This window comes from Geotrypetes seraphini, chromosome 1 (assembly GCF_902459505.1).
Source record: "Geotrypetes seraphini chromosome 1, aGeoSer1.1, whole genome shotgun sequence".
NCBI classification, from domain to species: domain Eukaryota; kingdom Metazoa; phylum Chordata; class Amphibia; order Gymnophiona; family Dermophiidae; genus Geotrypetes; species Geotrypetes seraphini.
Genome location: NC_047084.1, coordinates 290,724,651 through 290,745,192, shown reverse-complemented (window position 1 = coordinate 290,745,192; position 20,542 = coordinate 290,724,651). Strand labels below are relative to the sequence as shown.

The following is a 20,542-nucleotide window of genomic DNA, read 5'->3' as shown; positions in this document are numbered from 1 at the left end:
TACTGTAAAAGAGTACAATTGAATTTATGAGAGGGGGGAACAAAGCATATTGTATGAGAGGGAGGGGGCAGGGGTCTTGGGAGGGGGGAGGAGGGGAAAAAAGTAAAGAAAGGTGGGCCGTGTTGAGGGGGGAGGGGAGAGTTAAGGATTTGGTCTGATGCAAAGAAGAGTGTTCGATCTGTTTTCTAATGTGGAGAGGGGGAGCGTTAGGCGGAAGAGGGGAGCATTAAGGATTTGGTCCATTGAAAAGTAGAGTTTTGAGCTTTTTTCTAAAGTGGAGGTATGAAGAGGTGTCAAGTATAATTTGGGCGAGCCATGAGTTTAGTTTGGCCGCTTGAAAAGAGAAGGTTCGTTCAAGGAATCTTTTAAGATGGCATGCTTTCAGTGAGGGGAAAGCGAACATAGTTATTCTGCGGGAGCTCTTATTATTATAGTTCAGGTTGAAGTGGGGGTAAAGATAGTCAGTAGACATACCCGATATGGTTTTGTAGCAGATGCAAGAGAACTTAAATAGGACCCTGGATTCGAATGGCAGCCAGTGCAACTTGTGGTAGAAGGGGGATATGTGTTCCCATTTCTTCAGGCCTTATGGGGAAATTTGCTTTGATATACGAGTTCTTTGGATTACAAGCATGCTTCTGTAATGAATTATGCTCACAAACCAAGGTTTTACTGTAATATGGGCCATAATCAAAAGGTTGCGCATACAGCAGATTAACATTCATTTCTAGCTCTATACCGCTTCTCATTTCACATTAAACTCTCATGATGCTGACTATATATGCCTTAAATAAGAAGAAACAAAAATGTCTCATTTTGAAAAGTACGTTCTGAAGAACGGGAACAATAAATTAACTAGCGGCAAGAGGTTTGCTGTCCGTAGCCAGGAGGCAAAGGCACATGGGTTAAGCATTACAATGTAGGAAAATCCTCTTCAGCTAGCGGTACGTCATTTGAAGCAGAAGATCCAACTTTTTTGCACTGCTGTACATAGTTTTGCTAAACCTCAAAGACTGCAGTAGTTAAAAAAAAAAAATTAGGCAGCATACCTTCTTGAGGTTATATTGTTTGAGCTCCACAATATAGAGAAAAAAAAATAAGCAAAGTTGAATTAATACTATAGAAAATCAAGATATGATTTGCATATTTTTCCTGAGGTAAGCATACAGCACACATACTGGATCTGGTTGGTTTTTGGTAACAGTAAAACTTTGTGAATTATTCTCCTTATTGCTTGCCGTAGGCCAGCACTTTGCTTCTGAAAGCACCATGCCATATCTTATTAGTTGTTTATGACTTCACGTTAGCTGTAGGGTCTGACCAATTTCATTGCAGCATAGTTCTAAAGAAGAAAAAGAAATAACAAAACTTAGGGTGAATATGAAGTCATGATCAGCTATTGATACTAATGATTTTTTTAAGTGTTCACACATTAAATTGGCATGACTCCTCTTTCCTGTCCCTCTCAAGCTAGTCAACCAAAGATCCCCCTCAACCCTACAAAATAACTTTTATACAACTAAGGGGACTTAATATTGCAGAATCTGAAAAGTTATCCTTGGTAATGTGTGAGATTTTTTTTCTCACTGATTTTTTTTTTTTTTTTTACATGAACTATATTTGGCTTTTATTTAGCTACGTTAGGGGCTGTGTTTCTAATGCAGATAAAAATAGAGTACTGCAGGATGTGTTCAGGCACTAAGGGGCAAATCCTATAAATGGTGTCCCGATTTTAGGCAGCCTACCACTGTCTATCAGCCAATCGGGACACACGTTTTTTTAAAAAACATCCCGATGCAGGCGCATCCGCGAATCGAGGGAGGCATGTAGAGTCACCTAACCTCGCCTAAGGCTAGATGTGGGCGTGGTTTCACCTAGAAGTGGCCTTATAAAAGCTTAGGTGCCCCTAGGTGCCTCCCTAGGCCCACGGTAGCCACCTGAAATGTAGGCCAGCAAAATGCTGGCCTATATTTCAAGTGGACACAGCCGCTGAACTGATCGCAGCAAGGGCATCTCCCTGCTGTAATCATTTTAGTGGCCATAGCAGGGAACCTGTAACCCCCCCCACACACACACACACCCCCAACCCCCATGAAGACAGCAAGCAGGAGGAATGCTGACTCTTACAATGCCAGGTTCATCGCTCTGATATTCTCATTCAACCTTCGGCTGTGCTACACCACCCCTACATGCTAGAATGGCCACTGTCTTCATCTTGTCCTCTCCTCCAACTGCCTGATTGTTAATCTCTCCACCTCAGTTCTTCACCTCTCTGACTAACACCTGACAAACTTCACAACTCCTCACTTTACCACCCCCCCCCCTCCCAACATGGTTAATCTGCATCATGACATTTAGGAATCTTCAGGCTATTGACCCTTGAGCTCTTTCCACCACTATATCATCCCTCCTCTTGAACACTCTTCTATGAATGTCTGTCAGTGAAGCTGTCTCTTCCAATAATGCTACTATGTCTTCTGCTCTACCCCTGGCTGACCCCTAACATCCAGTTCTTACTTTCCTGTGCCCGATCTGCTGAACTTATCTGATTTGGCTTAAATCCTGTACTCATGCTGAATTTATACACTACAAATTCCTGCTGACCTCCTTCCAGTTGCCTCTCTCCCATGCAAAAGAAGACTAGTACACCCATTTAACTAAATCTCTTGGATTCAACCCCCACCATCTCTTTGCCACACTGAACTCTCTACTCAAAGTGGCCTCACTTCAGACCACCCCCTCCCTTCCCCCTAGATGATGACAAGATCCACAATATTAACCTTGAGTTCCCAATTGTGTCACCTCCCCATCCCCTTCTCCTCCCCCTGTCCATCCTGCCAAACATCCTGCCTTTTCTTCCTTCTCTGAAATCATTGAAGAGGAAACTGCTCAGTTTCTTTCTTCCTCCAAACCCACAACTTGGTCATCTGATCCTATTTCTACTCATCTACTTAGCTCTATCAACCTGAAAGTCATCCCTTCTATCTGTCATATCCTCAATCTATCGCTTTCCACAGCAAAACTTTCCACAAGTAAATAAATGTTTTACTTATCTAAGGACAATATATACAGGATGCAGTAAATTTTTTCCAGCAGTGGCACATGAAAAAAAGTAGAGCATCCCTTATTCCTTTTTAAAAAAAAAAATCTTTATTTAATAATTTTAATACAATAATCTCATTACAGCACATAATTAACATCAAGTATAATTCACAAGAGTAATGCATCTTATCAATACTACAATTAAAACAATTCCATTCCCTACCTCGCCCACCCCCCTCCCAGGTGACCTGGTTTCCAAAACCTTAGGAGTAAATAGTTTTTCATAGATCTTCTTTTTCCAATTCAGCCAGCCAGCCAGCCCACAGCCAACCCCAAGCCAGCCAGCCCCAAGGCAGCCAGCCAACAAGCCAACCCATCCCAAGCCAGCCAGCCAGTCCCAAGCCAGCCAGCCAACCCAAAGGCAAAGGCAGGCAGGCTCCCCCCTCCCCCGGTACCTTTTTTTGACATCCCAGCGGTCCAGCATGCTTTCCGCTCTCCAGCCATTCAGAGTGCAGTGCGGGACCAAGCAGGCACGCAAAAAGCGCACGCCTGCCTCGTGCACCGCTGTGCCGCTGACGCTGACGGAAGAGAGCAGGGTAACCATGGCAGGAGCACAGAAAGCGCGCTGGACCACCGGGATGCCAAAAAAAGAGTTATGGGTTTTGTTTTGGGGTTTTTTACATTCGCTCTTTAAGACGCACCCTTATTTCCACCCCATTTTTGGGGGTGGAAAAAGTGCATCTTATGGAGCGAAAAATACGGTAATCATATTTTTGAATAGTCTGAGGAACAGCCATAACTGAACAGGCCAAATTCACAATGAGGTCTATGAAAAGCCTGTTTGAATTTAAGTGTGTTCTAAACAGAAGCACCAGCCACAGCGAAAGCTCTTCCATATGTCTTAGACCAGTGTTCTTCAACCTTTTTATACCTATGGACCGGCAGAAATAAAATAATTATTTAGTGGACCAGCAAACTACTAAGACTGAAATTTTTAAAAAAACCATCACCGCCCCATCCCCGCGAGCTCGGTCCCACAAACCATCTGATCCCATCCGCACAAGCCTCAAATAGTTATGATTTTATATTGTACATATTTTATTAAAGTATAAAAAGAAACAATATTCTATACAATTGTCATATTATAAAAAGAAATAATACAGGGCAAAGATCAACAAAACCCCAGTCTCCCCTCCCCTTCACATATATCCCCTCTACTATCAAGAAAACTGAATAAGCCAAATTATTACAGAATGCTACACAAATATCATGTAACAGAATACCACAGTCACACATGGCAGGAATGGTGTTAGGGGAGTGCAACTAGGGCAACTGCCCCCTGGTCAGAGAGAGCCCCAAGCCAGCTGGAAGCTAAAGAAGCACTGTCTGGGCTTTGCACGCCCCAGTTATGTCTAACATCAGCTCTAGCAAGATACATATTTCAAATCTGATATATTCTAATCACAAGATACAAATAAAATTATTTTTTCCTACCTTTTGTCGTCTCTGGTTTCTGCTTTCATTATCTTCCATCCAGCATCTGCCCTCTGTCTCTTCAGTCTAGCATCTGCCCCTTCCATCCACTGTCTGTCTTTCTCTGCCATCTCTCCTCCTGACCCCCCCCCCCCCCTCAATTTGGTCTGGCATCCATCATCTTCCTTCTGTTCCCCTCATGGTCTGGAATCTCTCTCCTTCCCCCCCCCCCTATGGTTTTTAGCATCTCTCTCTTCTCATTTCCTCCACTCAGATCTGATATCGTTCTCTCCTCTCTCGTCCATTTCCTTTTCTTCTCTGGTCTTCCTTCTCTATTTTCTGCCTCCATCTAAATTAAATTCTTTCTTACTATTTAGTCCTGTTTCCCTCTTTTCACTGTGTCTACCCACAGCTTGTCACCCCTTTCCCTTGCCCCTCCATTATCTTACTAACTCTGTCTTTGGTAGGCAGGCCCACATCGCATCATCGAAGCAGGCCGGCCTAGCAAAGGCCCCGAGGCTGTCTCATGAAAACGTGGCTAAACTACTGCTTAGGGGCAGCTCTGTGCCGAAGTTAAAAGCACACAGAACTGCCGCTGCTGGTCTGGAGGTGCGGAGACAAAGGCAGGAAGCATATGCAGCAGGAGTCCTGGCGAAGGCAGGAGTCCCGGCACAGCGACGGCAACAGGAAGTTGCATGTCAGCTGACACCGGCACCTTTCGTTGTGGCGGGGACCCGAATCCTTCACGGACCGGCAAGATTTTTTGCGGACTGGCACTGGTCCGCGGACCAGCGGTTGAAGAACAGTGCCTTAGACAACTGCAATAGCTGTATTGAACATATAATATATCCAAAAAGTTTTCAATGGCAGATGTTAGCTGTGATATAGTGCAATACATGTTTAACAAAGCACAGATGGAAAACAGTGTCTCAACATTTAAGGCTATATAAATCAATGTTTAAACCTTAAAGGGGTAGTTAAAAAACTGTGCTATGTATGCCCTTTAACACAACTTAAACTAATATTCAACTTTCAAGTTTTATTCGACTTTGATGAATCGCTTATTTAGTTTTACTAAGCGAGATACAAAAATTAATAAAATATAAACATGTATTTTTACACACAGTTTAAAATTTAAAATAATGGGGTAGACAATTGGACAAACACACCAACTAATACAAAAGATGAGAGGGAATAAAACTACAATTAAGGGCTCCTTTTACGAAGCCACGTTAGCGGTTTAACACACATAATAACGCACGCTAAACTGCTGGTCGCTCTAGATGCTAATGCCAGCATTGAGCTGGCATTAGTTCTAGCCATGTAGCGCGCGCTAAAAAGCTGCATGTGCTAAAACCACTAACGCGGCTTCGTAAAAGGAGCCCTAAGTGTTTTTAAAGTTCAGAGGAGAGACATATATGGTAAAAAAAACAATAGGACAGGGAAAACGAAAGAAAAGGAAGAGGAAAAAAAAAGAGTGCAATTAGGAAGGAAGCTTTTTAAATTACTTTTAAAATAGGACAAATTGTTTTCCTCTCTTAAATGTTGTGGCATAGCATTCCAAAGTGAATTAAGCTGGCAGAGTCTGCCAACAAAAAAGTAGACGGGTCAGTGACAGTACAGAGATGATGTTGGAGGAGGAGCTGGGGAATTATGCAGGTGCCAGCAGTATTCAGTGTTGGGACCTGCATAGCATAGGTGAATTTAGGACAGTTCAAAAGCTGTCCTAAAGTCACTTGCCTAGCTATGCAGGTCCTGGCAATGAATATCCGTCAGGACCCACATAAAGCAGGAGAAATGTGTTCAGTTTACTACTACTGCTAATCATTTCTATAGTGCTACTCAGTGGAATAGCCAGGGTAGGAGGTACCCAGGGTGGTGGGATCCCTCGCACCCTCCTCTCTCCCCACTCCCACCCCATACCACACTCGCACTCTCCCCTTCTCCCCCTACCTCTTTAAATCTTCGCCAGTGTGAGCAGCTTTCCCTCTGATGTTACTTCCTGGCTCCGTGACCTGAAAGTAATTTCAGAGGGGAACCAGGTGCGAGCTGCAGGCTGGAGAAATTGCTCACGCTAGTGAAGATTTAAAAAGGTAGGAGGGGGGGGGGCAGAGAGGTGCCGGCACCCCACCAAGACAGCGCACAGGGCGGTTCACCCCCCTGCCCCACCTTGCTACAATGGTTCTACTAGACCAGGGATCTCAAAGTCCCTCCTTGAGGGCTGCAATCCAGTTGGGTTTTCAGGATTTCCCTAATGAATATGCATTGAAAGCAGTGCATGAACATAGATCTCATGCATATTCATTGGGGAAATCCTGAAAACCTGACTGGATTGCGGTCCTCAAGGAGGGACTTTGAGACCCCTGTACTAGACATACACAGCACTGTACATCAAAACACAGAAGAGACAGTCCTTGCTCAAGAGAGCTTACAATCTAGTGAAGGCAGAGAAACTGGACAAGAAGGTGCATCTATAACAGAGGTGTCAACTCTGGTCCTCGAGAGCCAGAATCCAATCGGGTTTCCAGGATTTCCCCAATGAATATGCATTGAAAGCAGTGCATGCACATAGATCTCATGCATATTCATTGGGGAAATCCTGAAAACCTGACTGGATTGCAGCCCTCAAGGAGGGACTTTGAGACCCCTGTACTAGACATACACAGCACTGTACATCAAAACACAGAAGAGACAGTCCTTGCTCAAGAGAGCTTACAATCTAGTGAAGGCAGAGAAACTGGACAAGAAGGTGCATCTATAACAGAGGTGTCAACTCTGGTCCTCGAGAGCCAGAATCCAATCGGGTTTCCAGGATTTCCCCAATGAATATGCATTGAAAGCAGTGCATGCAAATAGATCTCATGCATATTCAATGGGGAAATCCTGAAAACCCGATTGGATTCTGGCCTTCGAGGACCGGCGTTGCTCATGTCTGATCTATACACAGTGCTCAGGTGGGAGAGTTACAGAGGGAATGATAAGATAGATATTAGTGCTTAGAAGGTGGGTTGTCACGATTCAGATGATATCTGGCCAGTAACATTCTGAACAATTTAAAGAGGTCTTATCAAGTTAGTGACAAGTCCAGCATCAATTGAGATATAATGATCTGTGCCTGACAACAAAAGTGTCTGAAGGGCAGAACGAAAACAGAAGCATTAAGGAAGCAAATTAATTGTGGAAGCCACTAACCTGCTCCTGCAATAAATACCAGTGTGCTGCAGTCACACCAAGATAGTTGGTCCCTAGTGAGGCTCATGATTTTTGAAAGGAACTAGGAGCTGATGCAATCCCGGGCCCCTCCAGTTCCTTGTCTACCTACTCCAGTGGTTAAGGCGGGATGTGAGGGGGATGTGAGTCGACCTAGACTTAGTCGTACTGCAGGGATAATCAAAAGTTTTACGAGGATGCCTGAACGGAACTTATACATTATGACTTAGATGATCTAAAAACAGGTCTAAGTGCCCAGAAATTATTCAAAGTGACCAGATAACCACTGCAGACACAAAGTACAACCCACACACACTCCCCTAGTGATCACTACCCCCCCCCCCTCACACACACACACACACACACTGCCATAAAAATTGGAATAAAAGCTTACATACCTACCTCCAGAACATCAGCACCTGGCATAGGAAAGCCTAGTAAAGCTGCATAGAGGTGGCTTAAGTAGTCTGAGGGGTGGGCAAGTGAACCAGAGTCAGGAGGACCCAGGCCCATAAGCCACTCTAACCACTGCATTCATGATAGAAAATGTGAGCCCACCCAACCCCCCAAAAATCCTACTGTACTTCCATATAGGTGGCACCTGCCGCCTTAAGGGCTATTGGGGTGGTAGACAGGTGGGTATAGTGTGTTTTGGAGGTGTTTTGGGGTCTCACCATGACCTGCAAGGGAGTTGTAGTGAGATGTTTAAGGTGCCCTACTTCTGTGTTGCCATGTCTGGGTGTCCAGTCCATCACTTTGCTGGCCCCTTCCACATCTAAAAGATCTTGTTCTAGGCGTTTTTGACTTGGATTAATTTTTGGGCGAGAATGGGGTATAAAGATAGACAAATTAGCGGTCTGGACGATCAAACGGCTGGATGTACAGCTAGACAATATTCAAAAAATATATATATATTAGATATATTTTTCAAGAATGGACTTTTAAATGCTGCCGACTAGCGATTTAGGCCCAAAACAGACATAGACATATTTTCTGATTATGCCCCTCTATGCATTTTTATCTTAACACATCTTAGTAACTATCTCTCTAAGGGGCATTTTTGCTCAGTTTTGTGGTAATTTGCTTATTTGTGCGGGCTAACTCACACATTACCTATTTAAAAAATATATATTTTCAGAAGTAGGTGTGTCATGGGTGAAGAATGGGAGTTCCCACATTATCCAGCTAGCACATTATGATCAGTGAACCTTAACTGGACAGTATGGGGTTAACGCAGGAGTACTTAGTACCTCTTAAACAGGAAGTGGTTTGTGCTCCCACAGTAAATCTGAGCAGGTGTCACATGCTAATGATAACTTTAGCATATGACCTGCATTAGAGTATTTAATAAAATTGCTGCCCTCTGTAGAACTTCAAATAATTTTTCCTTTCTGGAACAAAATATATATTTGGGCAGGATAATCAGAATCGTAGTTCCTCTTAAAACCCATGTTGGAATAAAAAACAATTCTTGTACTTCTAATATAGTCCCTTCTGAGAAAGGCAAGGAATGTTGCTCTAAATACAAAATGATAAATTGAATGTGGCTTGGTTACGAATTACAAGGCAGAAGTCCAAGTGAGTTTCAAACAGAATCATAAATCATGCCAACAAAACTGGAGCAGCCTACCAAAGTCATTAGGAACTCTCTGATGGAATATAACTTTTAAATTAATTGCCTGCCATTTATCTTTCGTACTGTATACAGTACTCCAATATAATTCTAGGATTTTACTTGATCCCCGACAGTGGGCGGTTCAGCTTTCAATCCAAGAACACGTTTCCTTTTAAAGATATGATGAAAGGAAACTAGGATCATCAGTCAGTGAAGAAAGTGAGGTATAATTAAAACGAACTGTCATGAAAGCAAAGCTATATGAGAATAACAAAAGAGTCTAGGGGGATAGGTAATGACATGCAAACATGTGGGAGATGCACTGTACAAACTTTAAGACCCACAACAAAAGGATCAGATAGGGTTCACCCTATGGTGTATCTGATCAACCTGTCTTAGGGTCATTAACCTCCCTTTTCTCATCTGATCCGTGGGCAATCCGTGGCCAGGCGCCAAATTCACAACACATCAACATACAAAGTAGACCGAACGAAGGCACGCCCCCCACCGACTACACAGATCACTGGAGAGCGATCCTGACGCATGCACAAACCATCTTGTTTGCATGTAGATGGTCTGCACATACTCTCCATGCAAGGAAGAGCTGGAAATGAGCTGGAAACTTATTTTTTTTTTGCGGGCTGAAACTTACTTTTTCGCGAGCCCCGTGTCCCAGGCTAGCCTGCCCTTCCCTGCAGTGCGAGCCCGTGGTTTTAACCCATGGGTTTAAAGCAGGGTTGTACTGCAGGGAAGGGCAGTTGTTCCGATGTACTCTGGAAAGGAAGGCGAAAGGCTGTGACTGAAGCAGGAAGTGGATCTAGGGAGCAGCTTGTGGGGCTCAGGCTAGCCTGGGACACGGGAGAGTAAAACGCATCTGCCCCTACAGTTTGGCATTCAAATCCCCAGTGACTGATTGCTTCTTCTCCTTTTCGCGAGCCCGTGCCACCCCGACTCCCCTGCTCTCTGCCGCCCTTCCCCACAGTGCAGAGTCAGGGCGGCAAGAGCAGGAGAGTTTGGGGCGGCAGAGAGCAGGAGATGTGCCTCAGCTGGTTGCTTATTTTCAGGAGAGAATGCTCAGGAGAATCGGCAGGGACGTGAGCGACTGGTCCCCAGAAGTCACTTCTTTTTTGATCGGCCAGGCAGGTTGGTATTCATGATTATTTTTTTTTTTTTTGTGAATCGCTTCCTTCCTACATTTGCATGCCATTCCCCCTCATTTGCATGCGTAGATCGGATCGGGAGTAAGGTTAGTGAATCGGGTCAGGATCGCAAAGTGGTCGGGACATGATCAGTGTCCTTAGTGTCCTTAGCCCTTAGGCAGATTAGGGATAAAGCTGCAGATCAAGTGTTATTGAAAACAACCCATATGGTAAGGTATCATCAAGGTGATCAAATTCATGAATTCTACGATTTGAAAGGGTTGACGTAAGGTCTGCATTAAAAGGGATTCTCTTCCAAATGGAATTTGAATTTCTGAAATGTATAGTTTTGGGTTGTTTTTTTTGTGATGTCTGTTAAAGTCATCTCCATGCTAACTGTTGCCAAGAATGTGAGCTATGCAGTCTGTACAGGGTTTTCAAACCCCCAGATTAAAGGATGTTTTTCTTTTCTTTTTTCCTAACTTTTAAAAATCTCTGATTAAAGCATAAAAGTAGCTGAATTCATGGCATGAATTTTTTTTTTTAAGACTGAACATTTATTTTCCGTTTGACTTACAAAATTGTAACAATGCCTTCATGTCATTTCAGTGCCTAGGAAAATACCTGTTTCAGTGCAGGGTCTTTTCCATTTTGAGAATACATTTATAAAGCTTATTCCATGTGTAAATCCTGTTCTACCTGCAGAAAAAGGTTTTTCTATAACACGCACTGCCCCATATGTGCATATGAAGTAGGCACATGGAAAGAGAGGGCACTCTCTAAAGTTAAAAGGGGACAGATTCCGTACAAACGTAAGGAAGTTCTTCTTCACCCAGAGAGTAGTAGAAAACTGGAACGCTCTAGGCAAACCCTTATAAGAAACATACAACTGTGTGCAAACTTTTAGATTCTTCTTTCATTATTTTGTGAAACTTATATTGGAAAAGATTTAAATACAGTCAAACCTCGGTTTGCGAGTAACCTGATTTGTGAGTGTTTTGCAAGACGAGCAAAACATTCTCGCAAAACTTGTCTGGCAAACTGAGCACCCACCCCGAGAACCGGCATCGTTCCCCCCCCCCCCGCTCGAACTGGCACCCCCCCGCCCGACATTGGCACGAGAACCGGCATCGCCTCCCCCCCCGCTCGAATCATTATAGGGGAAAACACCCTCCAGGGATTCAAGACAAATAATAATAATAACAGTTTATATACCACAGGACCGTGAAGTTCTATGCAGTTTACAATGATTAAAAGATGGTACAACTTGAGTTAGACAAGTTCCTGCTGAACCAGAACGTACGCAGGTAAGGCTAGACTCAGTTAGGGCACTGGTCTTTGACCTAAGGGCCGCCGCGTGAGCGGACTGCTGGGCACGATGGACCACTGGTCTTACCCAGCAGCAGCAATTCTTATACAGTGGATGAAGAGCAGGGATGTGTATGCATATTTTGCAGTCAGATAAAAAAAAAAAGGCAAGGGTGATTAATCTTTATTAACCAATGTGCAGGTACATATGTAGAGCACATGAACACATACCTTTGTGGGTTTGATTTTATAATAGGATGCCTTTGTGAGATGTTCAAAAAAAACCATATATTATATAAAGGTAACATAAGTGTCTATCTGATTATATAAGAGATTTTTTAAAAAGGCTCCCAGAACCAAGCATGTATTGAGTTAGGATAAAAACTTGTACCAAAAAAAACCTTGTACTGTAATTATAGCATATTTTAACCTGTTAACTGTATATTATGTATGTTAACTTGTAACTCATCCTGAGCTCTTTTGGGAGAATGGGATAGAAAATGATTTAAATAAATAAATAAAAAGTCCACGTGGGAGTCAGGTGGACCACTGGACGATCAAGGGGGTAGAAGGGGTGATCAAGGAAGAAAAAGAAATGGCAGAAAAATTACATGATTTCTTTGCCTTGGTCTTGATCAAGGAGAATACTGGGAACCAACAGTAGAAACCTTCTTTGGTGATGACTCAAAGCAACTCTGAAAAAGGTGTATGTGTACTCACTGCTTGTACTCACATATTTTGAAAAATGTACATGTAAATTGCAGTTCTGTCGAATTTACACCCCTGAAGATGTTGGCACACAGATTGGACATGTGGTTTAAGAAAGGGTTGGAAAAGTTTCATTGATCAGTTAATGGGGTGTGGAAACCAAAAAGCATTATGAACTTGTGTCAAAAATGATTGCTTCATAGAGCAACTGCGTCCATCCCTCACTACACTGGGACTCAACAACCATAACTACGAAGGACCAAGTACATTCCTCCCTCTGTATTTACAGTGGTTGCGGGCAGAACACAGCCTCAAATACGGAAAAACCACAAATAACTTTTTATATGTTATTCGCCTTTTTTTTGTAACAACCACCATCTTTTCTATTGAAACTGCAAATAACTTTTTTCAGGCTGAAAGCAGGCAAGCAGCGATTTTCTCCGTGCACACTGTGAAGCTGGGAAGCAGCGATTTTGAGGGTGAAAGATTTGAAGCAGCGATTTTGTGGGTGAAAGCATGGAAGCAGCGATTTTATCAATGCACACTGGGAAGCAGCGATTTTGAGGGTGAAAGATTGGAAGCAGCGATTTTGTGGGTGGAAGGTTGGAAGCAGCAATTTTCTGAGTGAATGCTGGTAAGCGCTAAACTTTTTTATCAGTGCAGTTCAGTACAGGTACTTTACTCATGATGTAATTTTGGAGGGAGGATAGCATGTGAAAAATTGTGAATAAGCGAAACCGTGAGTGCTGAAACCGCGAATATGGAGGGAGAAGTGTATGCAGCCTAGGAATACTCCTCGACTTCAACCTATCACTTTCCAACCATATCTCTCAGGCGGTATCTTCCTCATTTTACTACCTACGACAAATCTGAAAAATAAGGAACTACTTTTCTAAGTCTGACTTCACCCAACTACTCTATGCCTTAGTCCTCTCCAGCATGGACTACTGAAACACCCTATTCAATGGTCTGACGGCAAGGAGCATACAACATCTCCAGCATGTACAAAACGCGGCACTCAGACTTCTAAAAAAACCTCCATGCCAGCGACCCTGTTTCCCAGGCTCTATTGTCAGCTCACTGGCTATTCTTATGTTTAATATTATGTTCTTAGCATTAAACATTATCTAACTGTATCTACATTTTATTTTATTTATTAGATTTTATTTACTACCTTCTGAAGGAATTCAGTCAAGACTATGTGTAACAAGAATTAGTCAAACATAGGCAATAGACAATTACAGTAGCAAAAAAATTCCAAATAACAGTAGACAGTATGACATAAAATACTACATTAAAATGTCTACACAATACACAATAAAACATTTTAATAGACAGCAAAGGGTGTAAGCAAAGAAGAAACATGGTATGATAGAGTTAGAGAGGGGCCTAATTTAAGAAAGCTGCATGCAAAGTTGGAATATATTCTCTGATAGGGTAAGAGAGGATACGGTGCAGTTGGTGTCACACCTGTGTGGGTGTGACTAACAAGTTAGTTACTTTTTCCATTAAAGGCATGGGTGAACAGCCAAGCTTTCACCTGCTTCCTGAAGTAGAGATAAGGGAAAAGGATTGGGACTTGCATAATACCTTTTGTAGTTACACAACCACACTCAAAGCAGTTTTCATACAGGTACTTCAAGCATTTTCTCTATATGTCCCAGTGGACTAACTATCTATCTAATTGATTTTAAGTGCTGTTATGTATAAAATGACTGTATAATATGTTGCACTTATTTTTGGCTTCAAAATGAATAAAAATTTACAAAAAAAAAACCCCAAATATTTTTTATTTTGTTTGGAATGCACATAGCAAGTGCGGGAGTGAATCTCAGATTTGTAATGCGCATGGGGAGAAAATCACAGATTAACCCCTGTGCTCTCCTTGCGCATTTCATATATCAATGCCAAATTTAAAAAAATATCAAAAATAACTTTTAAGGGTCAGCTATCCCTCCCCCACCCTTCCTTCCAGCAGAAAGAGCCACACAGCCTCCTGGGATTTGTAGGCTGTATATAACAGCGCGTGATCCCAGCGCATTCAACTGCTGTTAACTGTTGTGCCTTCTAGCAACTTAACAGTTCTTTTCCTGAGAGAAATGGACGGCGCTCGTCAGCTACGCTATCTGCTTCTTTTGGAACATGAGTATGCCGGGGAGAGGTTGGTAAAAACTACAGTTCTTATATTACATTTTTTATGACAACAATGCTTTGCGGTAGGGAGCATTCGGAGCCCGCCAATGGCGTCCGCGATTAAACCCCACCCCATTTCTACACAGTGAAGTCCTAAAGAGCTAGCGCATGCGTTATGTGCTTCAAAACCAACAAGGATATAGTGCGCACACGCGTCGATCAATGTTACAGTGAAACGTGTGCACAAATGTGGGCATGTTTATGATTTGATCATTTGCATGGACAAGCTTTACTGAATCAATCGGCCAGAATGACTTGGAAACGGATAGGACATGAATAGGATCAATTTGTGGACTTTAGTGAATCTAGCCCTAAGTCCAGATTCTAATGCATTTAGTACTGTATTTCCCCAACTATAGGCCACGGCTTATAGATTGATTTTACAAACATGAATACTGGGTGCGGCTTGCTTATATGGGATGGCCTATCTAAGAACATAAAGAACATAAGAACATAAGAAGCGCCATCTCCGGATCAGACCTTCGGTCCATCAAGTCCGGCGATCCGCACACACGGAGGCCCTGCTAGGTATACACCTGGCTTATTTTATAGCCAACCATATCTTTATATGCCTCTCTCAAGGAGATATGCATCTAGTTTGCTTTTGAAGCCTAGGACTGTCGATTCCGCAATAATCTCCCCTGGGAGAGTATTCCAGATGTCAACCACTCTCTGTGTGAAGCAGAACTTCCTGATATTAGTCCTGAACTTGCCCCCCCCTTAGCTTCATTTCATGTCCTCTTGTCCGTGTCAAATTGGACAATGTAAATAGTTTTTTCTGCTCTATTTTGTCGATTCCTTTCAGTATTTTGAAGGTTTCGATCATATCCCCACGCAGTCTCCTTTTCTCAAGGGAGAACAATCCCAGTGTTTTAAGTCGATCCTCATATTCCAGTTTCTCCATACCCTTCACTAGTTTAATTGCTCGTCTCTGCACCCTCTCCAGCAGTTTTATATCCTTCTTTAAGTAGGGAGACCAATGTTGGACGCAGTATTCCCTATTGCCCTATAAAGCGGCATTATAACTTTCTCCGATCTACTCGAGATTCCTTTCTTTATCATGCCCAACATTCTAAAGACATCCCCCCTGTAAATCATCCCCTCCTACCCATTTCTTTTGAAATCATTCCCCTAGTACCTTTTTTAATCCCCCTTAAATACCTCCTTTGCTGGAAGGCTGCCGGCTGCCTCCTCCAATGTTGCAGCCAGCGAAGCAGGGCATGAGCGATCTTTTCAGCATCCAGCCAGGCCCCGCACCATTTTCTGAATGGCTACTGTCAGTTCTCGCGAGTCCCACAAGTCTCGTGAGTCCCGCGAGAACTGACAGCAGCCATTCAGGAAGTAGCGCGGGGTCAGGCTGGATGCCAAAAAGATCACTCCTGCCCTGCACCGCTGGCCGCAACACTAGAGGAGGCAGCCGGCAGCCATCCAGCAAGGGAGGTATTTAAGGGGGATTTAAAAAGATTTAAAAAGATATGGGGGAGATTATTTCATAAAACTTTAGCCACTCCAGTAACACCGCGCCTTATCTAACGGGGAGCTTATCTAACATTTTTTAAATATACATCAGTATTTTCTATGGCCTATAGAATGGGGCGGCCTATCATGTGGGGCAGCCTATAGTTGGGAAAATACGGTAATGCTCTTTGCTTGCTTTGATGAAAAGCAGCTCACCATAAAGAAACTATTAAAACATGCATGTTAGTCAATGCATTTATGTGATGGGGTTTCACCGCGGATGAGTAGATGGCTTATAGTATGTTGAAGACTTGGGTTTGTGTACTTTGATGTTATTTCAAGTTATGTAAGACTTGTTTTTATGATTTTTAGGTTTGTAGAATCAAATTTTTATGTACCGAATTTTTCGCTCCATAAGACGCACTTTTTTCCCTAAAAAAGTGGGTGGAAATAAGGATGCATCTTATGAAGTGAATATACCACCCCCACCCCAGGCAGCACCTTTAAATTGTGGAGGTCGGTGGACAGCTGCCTGCTGCTTGTCGGGGCCCGCGGTGCACAAGCGCGCTAATGCCTGGGCCTGCGACACTTTCTAATTGTGCTGGTCACTGGTGCTTCGCTGGATGGCTGCCTGCTGTTTACCAGCATGTTGGGGCTGGGGGCTTGCGCCACTTCTGAATGGCTGCCTCAGTTCTCGATAGCTCCTCACGAGAACTGAGGCAGCAATTCAAAAGTGGTTCGCGTCCACACAGCAGCACGCTCGTGCGCCACTGGCCCCGACATGCCGGTAATCAGCAGGCAGCCATCTAGAGAAGCACCAGTGACCGGCACAATTAGGAAGTGTCGCGAGCCCAGGCATTAGCGCGCTTGTGCATTGTGAGCCCTGACAAGCAGCAGGAAGCCGTCCACCAACCTCCATAATTTAAAGGTACTGCCTGAGGGCTGGGATGGAATGTAAAGGTGCTGGGGGTATGTACAAGTGATGATTGATTAGGGGGGGCTGGACGGAATTTAAAGGTGCCAGGGGGCTGGGAATTTAAAGGTGGCGGGTATATATTAGTATACAATTTGGTTCAGAATAGTTTTTTTTCTTGTTTTCTTTCTCAAAATCTGGGGTGCGTCTTATGGTGAGGTGCGTCTTATGGAGCGAAAAATACGGTATGTTTTTTTATGTGAGCAGCGTAGGATATATGTGGTATATAAACTTTTTAAAATAAATAAATAAATAAATATAGAAACCCATGGGGGGGCGCTGTTGAGCCCGACTGGGATGGTCGCTTGAACAACTAGCTCCAGCAACCTTTCTTTACTTTTTGCTCTTTTGCTGCAATATTTTCGTTTTTCACCCCTCTAATTACCACCTTCAGCTGTATGAACTATGGCTTCAACTACTAAGGGCAAGAGACACAAGCCAGACTCACCTTCTCCGGCGAAAAACTCCAATTCAGAGACTTCTGATACTGCTGCATCTCCCTCCATGTCTGACTTGTGGGAAGCAATTAAAACAGTTCAAGAACTTATGACAGACACCAAAGATGCAATATCGGAGCTTAAAGAAGATCTGGCAGTGATTCACACTGATTTGTCTTCATTTAAATCCAAATTGGCTGATTTAGAAATCAAATCGGCAACTACGGAGGCTAATGTTAAAGCACTTCAGGGCCATGTGAAACGCACGCTGGCCCTGGAGAAAGATATGGAAGACGCGAGTAATCGTTCTCGCCGGAACAATTTGCGTCTTTTGGGGGTCCCGGAAGGGCAGGAAGGAAACAATATGGTCACCTTCCTCGAAGCGTTCATCCCCAAACTGCTGGATCTTTCATTCACCCACGACTTCGAGATTGAGCGAGCCCACCGGTCGCCATCTTCCAGGCTCCCACGCGACCGTCGACCGCGACCCATCGTGATGAAAATCCTGAGATACCCTCAAGTTATTGCTATACAACAAAAAGCAAGATCTATGGCTCCCATTACTTATGAGGGTAACCGGATTCTTATTCTCCCGGATCTTCATAAGATCACAGTCAAAACCCGGCAGCAACTCCTAGCATTCCGTCCCCAGCTAAAGAAGATGGGCGCCCGCTTTGGCCTCTTTTATCCGGCGCGGATGCGGGTGACATATTTAAACCAAACAAAAGACTTCACCGATCCGGAGCTTTTGGCCACCTACATAGAAGAAACTTCGCCCACCCCGATTGACAATGTGTGAGTCTGATCTGTCCTTCTCTGCTAGCAGAAGCATGGCTGTGCTTTAAAGAGTGACTCTCTACTTCAGAGCAACAGAATTTTCCTCACCACGATGCATTACTTCCTTTTGTAATTATGGCTCAAGTTTTTTTTTTTTTCTTTTTGCACAATGTCTGCCTACTCTCCTTACCTCTACTGCACTCCTCTGCACCACGAGCTGACAATGTGCTCTCTGTTTGTTTCCTTTCCCGCCTTGGGCCTCGGCACCATTAGATTTAATGCTGCCTGCATCTGTCTCTGGAGCCGTGTTCAGCTCTCTCTCTCTAGCCTCTCACTGTGTGTGGCTGCCTTCTGCTTTCTCCTCGGTCACTCTGACACCTTGTTTTCACTCACAGCGTGCTCCTGTATCTGTTCAGCCCTGTTAGTTCTGCTTCAACTGTTTTTGCTACCTGGATTGTTATGACTGGTTATCTTTCAATTAGCCTAATAGCTCAGTTGTTTACTCAAGGTTTTACTGCTTGAACTTGCTGATATCCTGTTTTTGTTTTCCTGCAGCAAGAGCTCCTGTTTTCACAGTCTTTGTCAATAGGTTTGCTGGTGTGTGCTGTCCTTCGGCCTGGGCCTTGGCTTTGGCTTCTCAGCCCACCCATATTTTATGGCCTGCTGCTATTTAGCAGGGGGCTTTCTCACCTTTTCCAGTATATTTTATTGCTCTTTACTTCTTTCTCTCTTTATTGGTATTTCACTGATATTTATCACTCCTGTTCTATTTACTACAGATATGTATGCAGTTTCTGATGGGTATTTCATTCCTTATATTTTATACGCAGACAATTATCAGATTCTTTTTATTATCTTCAAATGTCATTATCAATAACATCTTTGAATGTCAAGGGTCTTAATAATGTAATAAAACAACGGAAGTTAATGTCATATTTGGATGATATTAAATCTGATGTTATTCTGCTACAGGAAACTCATCTTAATTCTGCTGACTCTGCCAAGTTTACCAAACGTGGTTTTCTTCCTCCCCTTTTCTCCCCTGCTGAGGATGGTAAGAATGGTGTCATTACTCTGGTGAGACAACATCCCTCCATTTCCACACTTTTTAGCTCTCATGATACACATGGTAGATGGGTAAGTGCTAAGCTTTCTATTTCCAATCATGCATTGCGAATCATTAACATCTATGCACCTAATATTGATTCTCCAGATTTCTTTCATAATATCGCCAACCATATATTGCAGGATCCAGATACTCCCGTAATAATAGGGGGGGATTTTAACCTCATTTTGGACCCTAGTAGGGACCGGAAATCACACGCCCCCTATAAAAAATCAAAATCATGGTATGCATTGCATGATATTATGACTCAGTTACAACTAACAGATCCTTGGAGAATCCACCATAGGGATGATGAACAATTTACATTCTTTTCTGCCCCCCATGCCACATACTCCAGGATTGATTATTTCCTTGTCAGCACATCTATCTTAACATACATTCTTTCATCTGACATTCACTCCATAACTGTTTCAGATCATGCTGCCATTACAATAAATTGCACACATTTCTCCCTAGAACCTCGCAGTAAGCAATGGCGGTTTAATTCTTCACTCCTTGCTGAGGACCATTTTTCGGATTGCATTAGTGCTGCCATTGAAGAATTTTTCAAATTCAACATTCCCACACATACTAATTGGATTGTTACCTGGGACGCCTTTAAGGCATTTATTCGTGGCACTATTATTCAATTCTCAGCCAAACTTCATTCTTCTCAGAAAACTGCACAACGGGATCTGGAATCCCGCATTCGTTTGGCTGAGTCCATCCATATCTCTGATACATCTAATATACAAGCTCTAACTGATCTTCGCAATCTTAAATTGCAATACAACTCTCTTTTAAGCTCCTCTGCTGCCAACTCTGTTTTTGTTCAAGCATCCACATATTACGCCGACAATAATAAACCGGGTCATCTACTTGCAAACTATCTGAAAAAATCTCAAGATAAGATTACCATATCTTCTATTAAAGATGTATCTGGGCAGTTATCTACAGACTATTCCTCCATCTCTTCTGCCTTCCATGATTTTTATCAACAACTATATTCATCAGAAACCTCCCCCTCTATTCCTCAGCTTACCTCATTTTTATCTTTTCCCCATCCTTCACTCTTACCTACCGAGACGTCTCCTCTCTCCTCTT

The 20,542-nt window shown here is 43.2% G+C and overlaps 1 protein-coding gene across 7 annotated transcripts in view; it reads right to left on the bottom strand.

Annotated features, from left to right (window-relative positions):
• Window positions 1-343: 343 nt before the first annotated feature.
• Window positions 344-20,542, bottom strand: part of DYSF (dysferlin) — a 539,803-nt gene continuing 519,604 nt past the window's right edge. For all 7 annotated transcript variants that reach the window (XR_004540213.1, XM_033953409.1, XM_033953435.1 and 4 more), the window contains one exon: window positions 344-1,342. Coding sequence is in view for 6 of the 7 variants with exons in the window: in XM_033953409.1 (XP_033809300.1) it covers window positions 1,304-1,342 (39 nt within the window). In the remaining variant the exon portion in view is untranslated. The remainder of the gene's footprint in view (window positions 1,343-20,542) is intronic.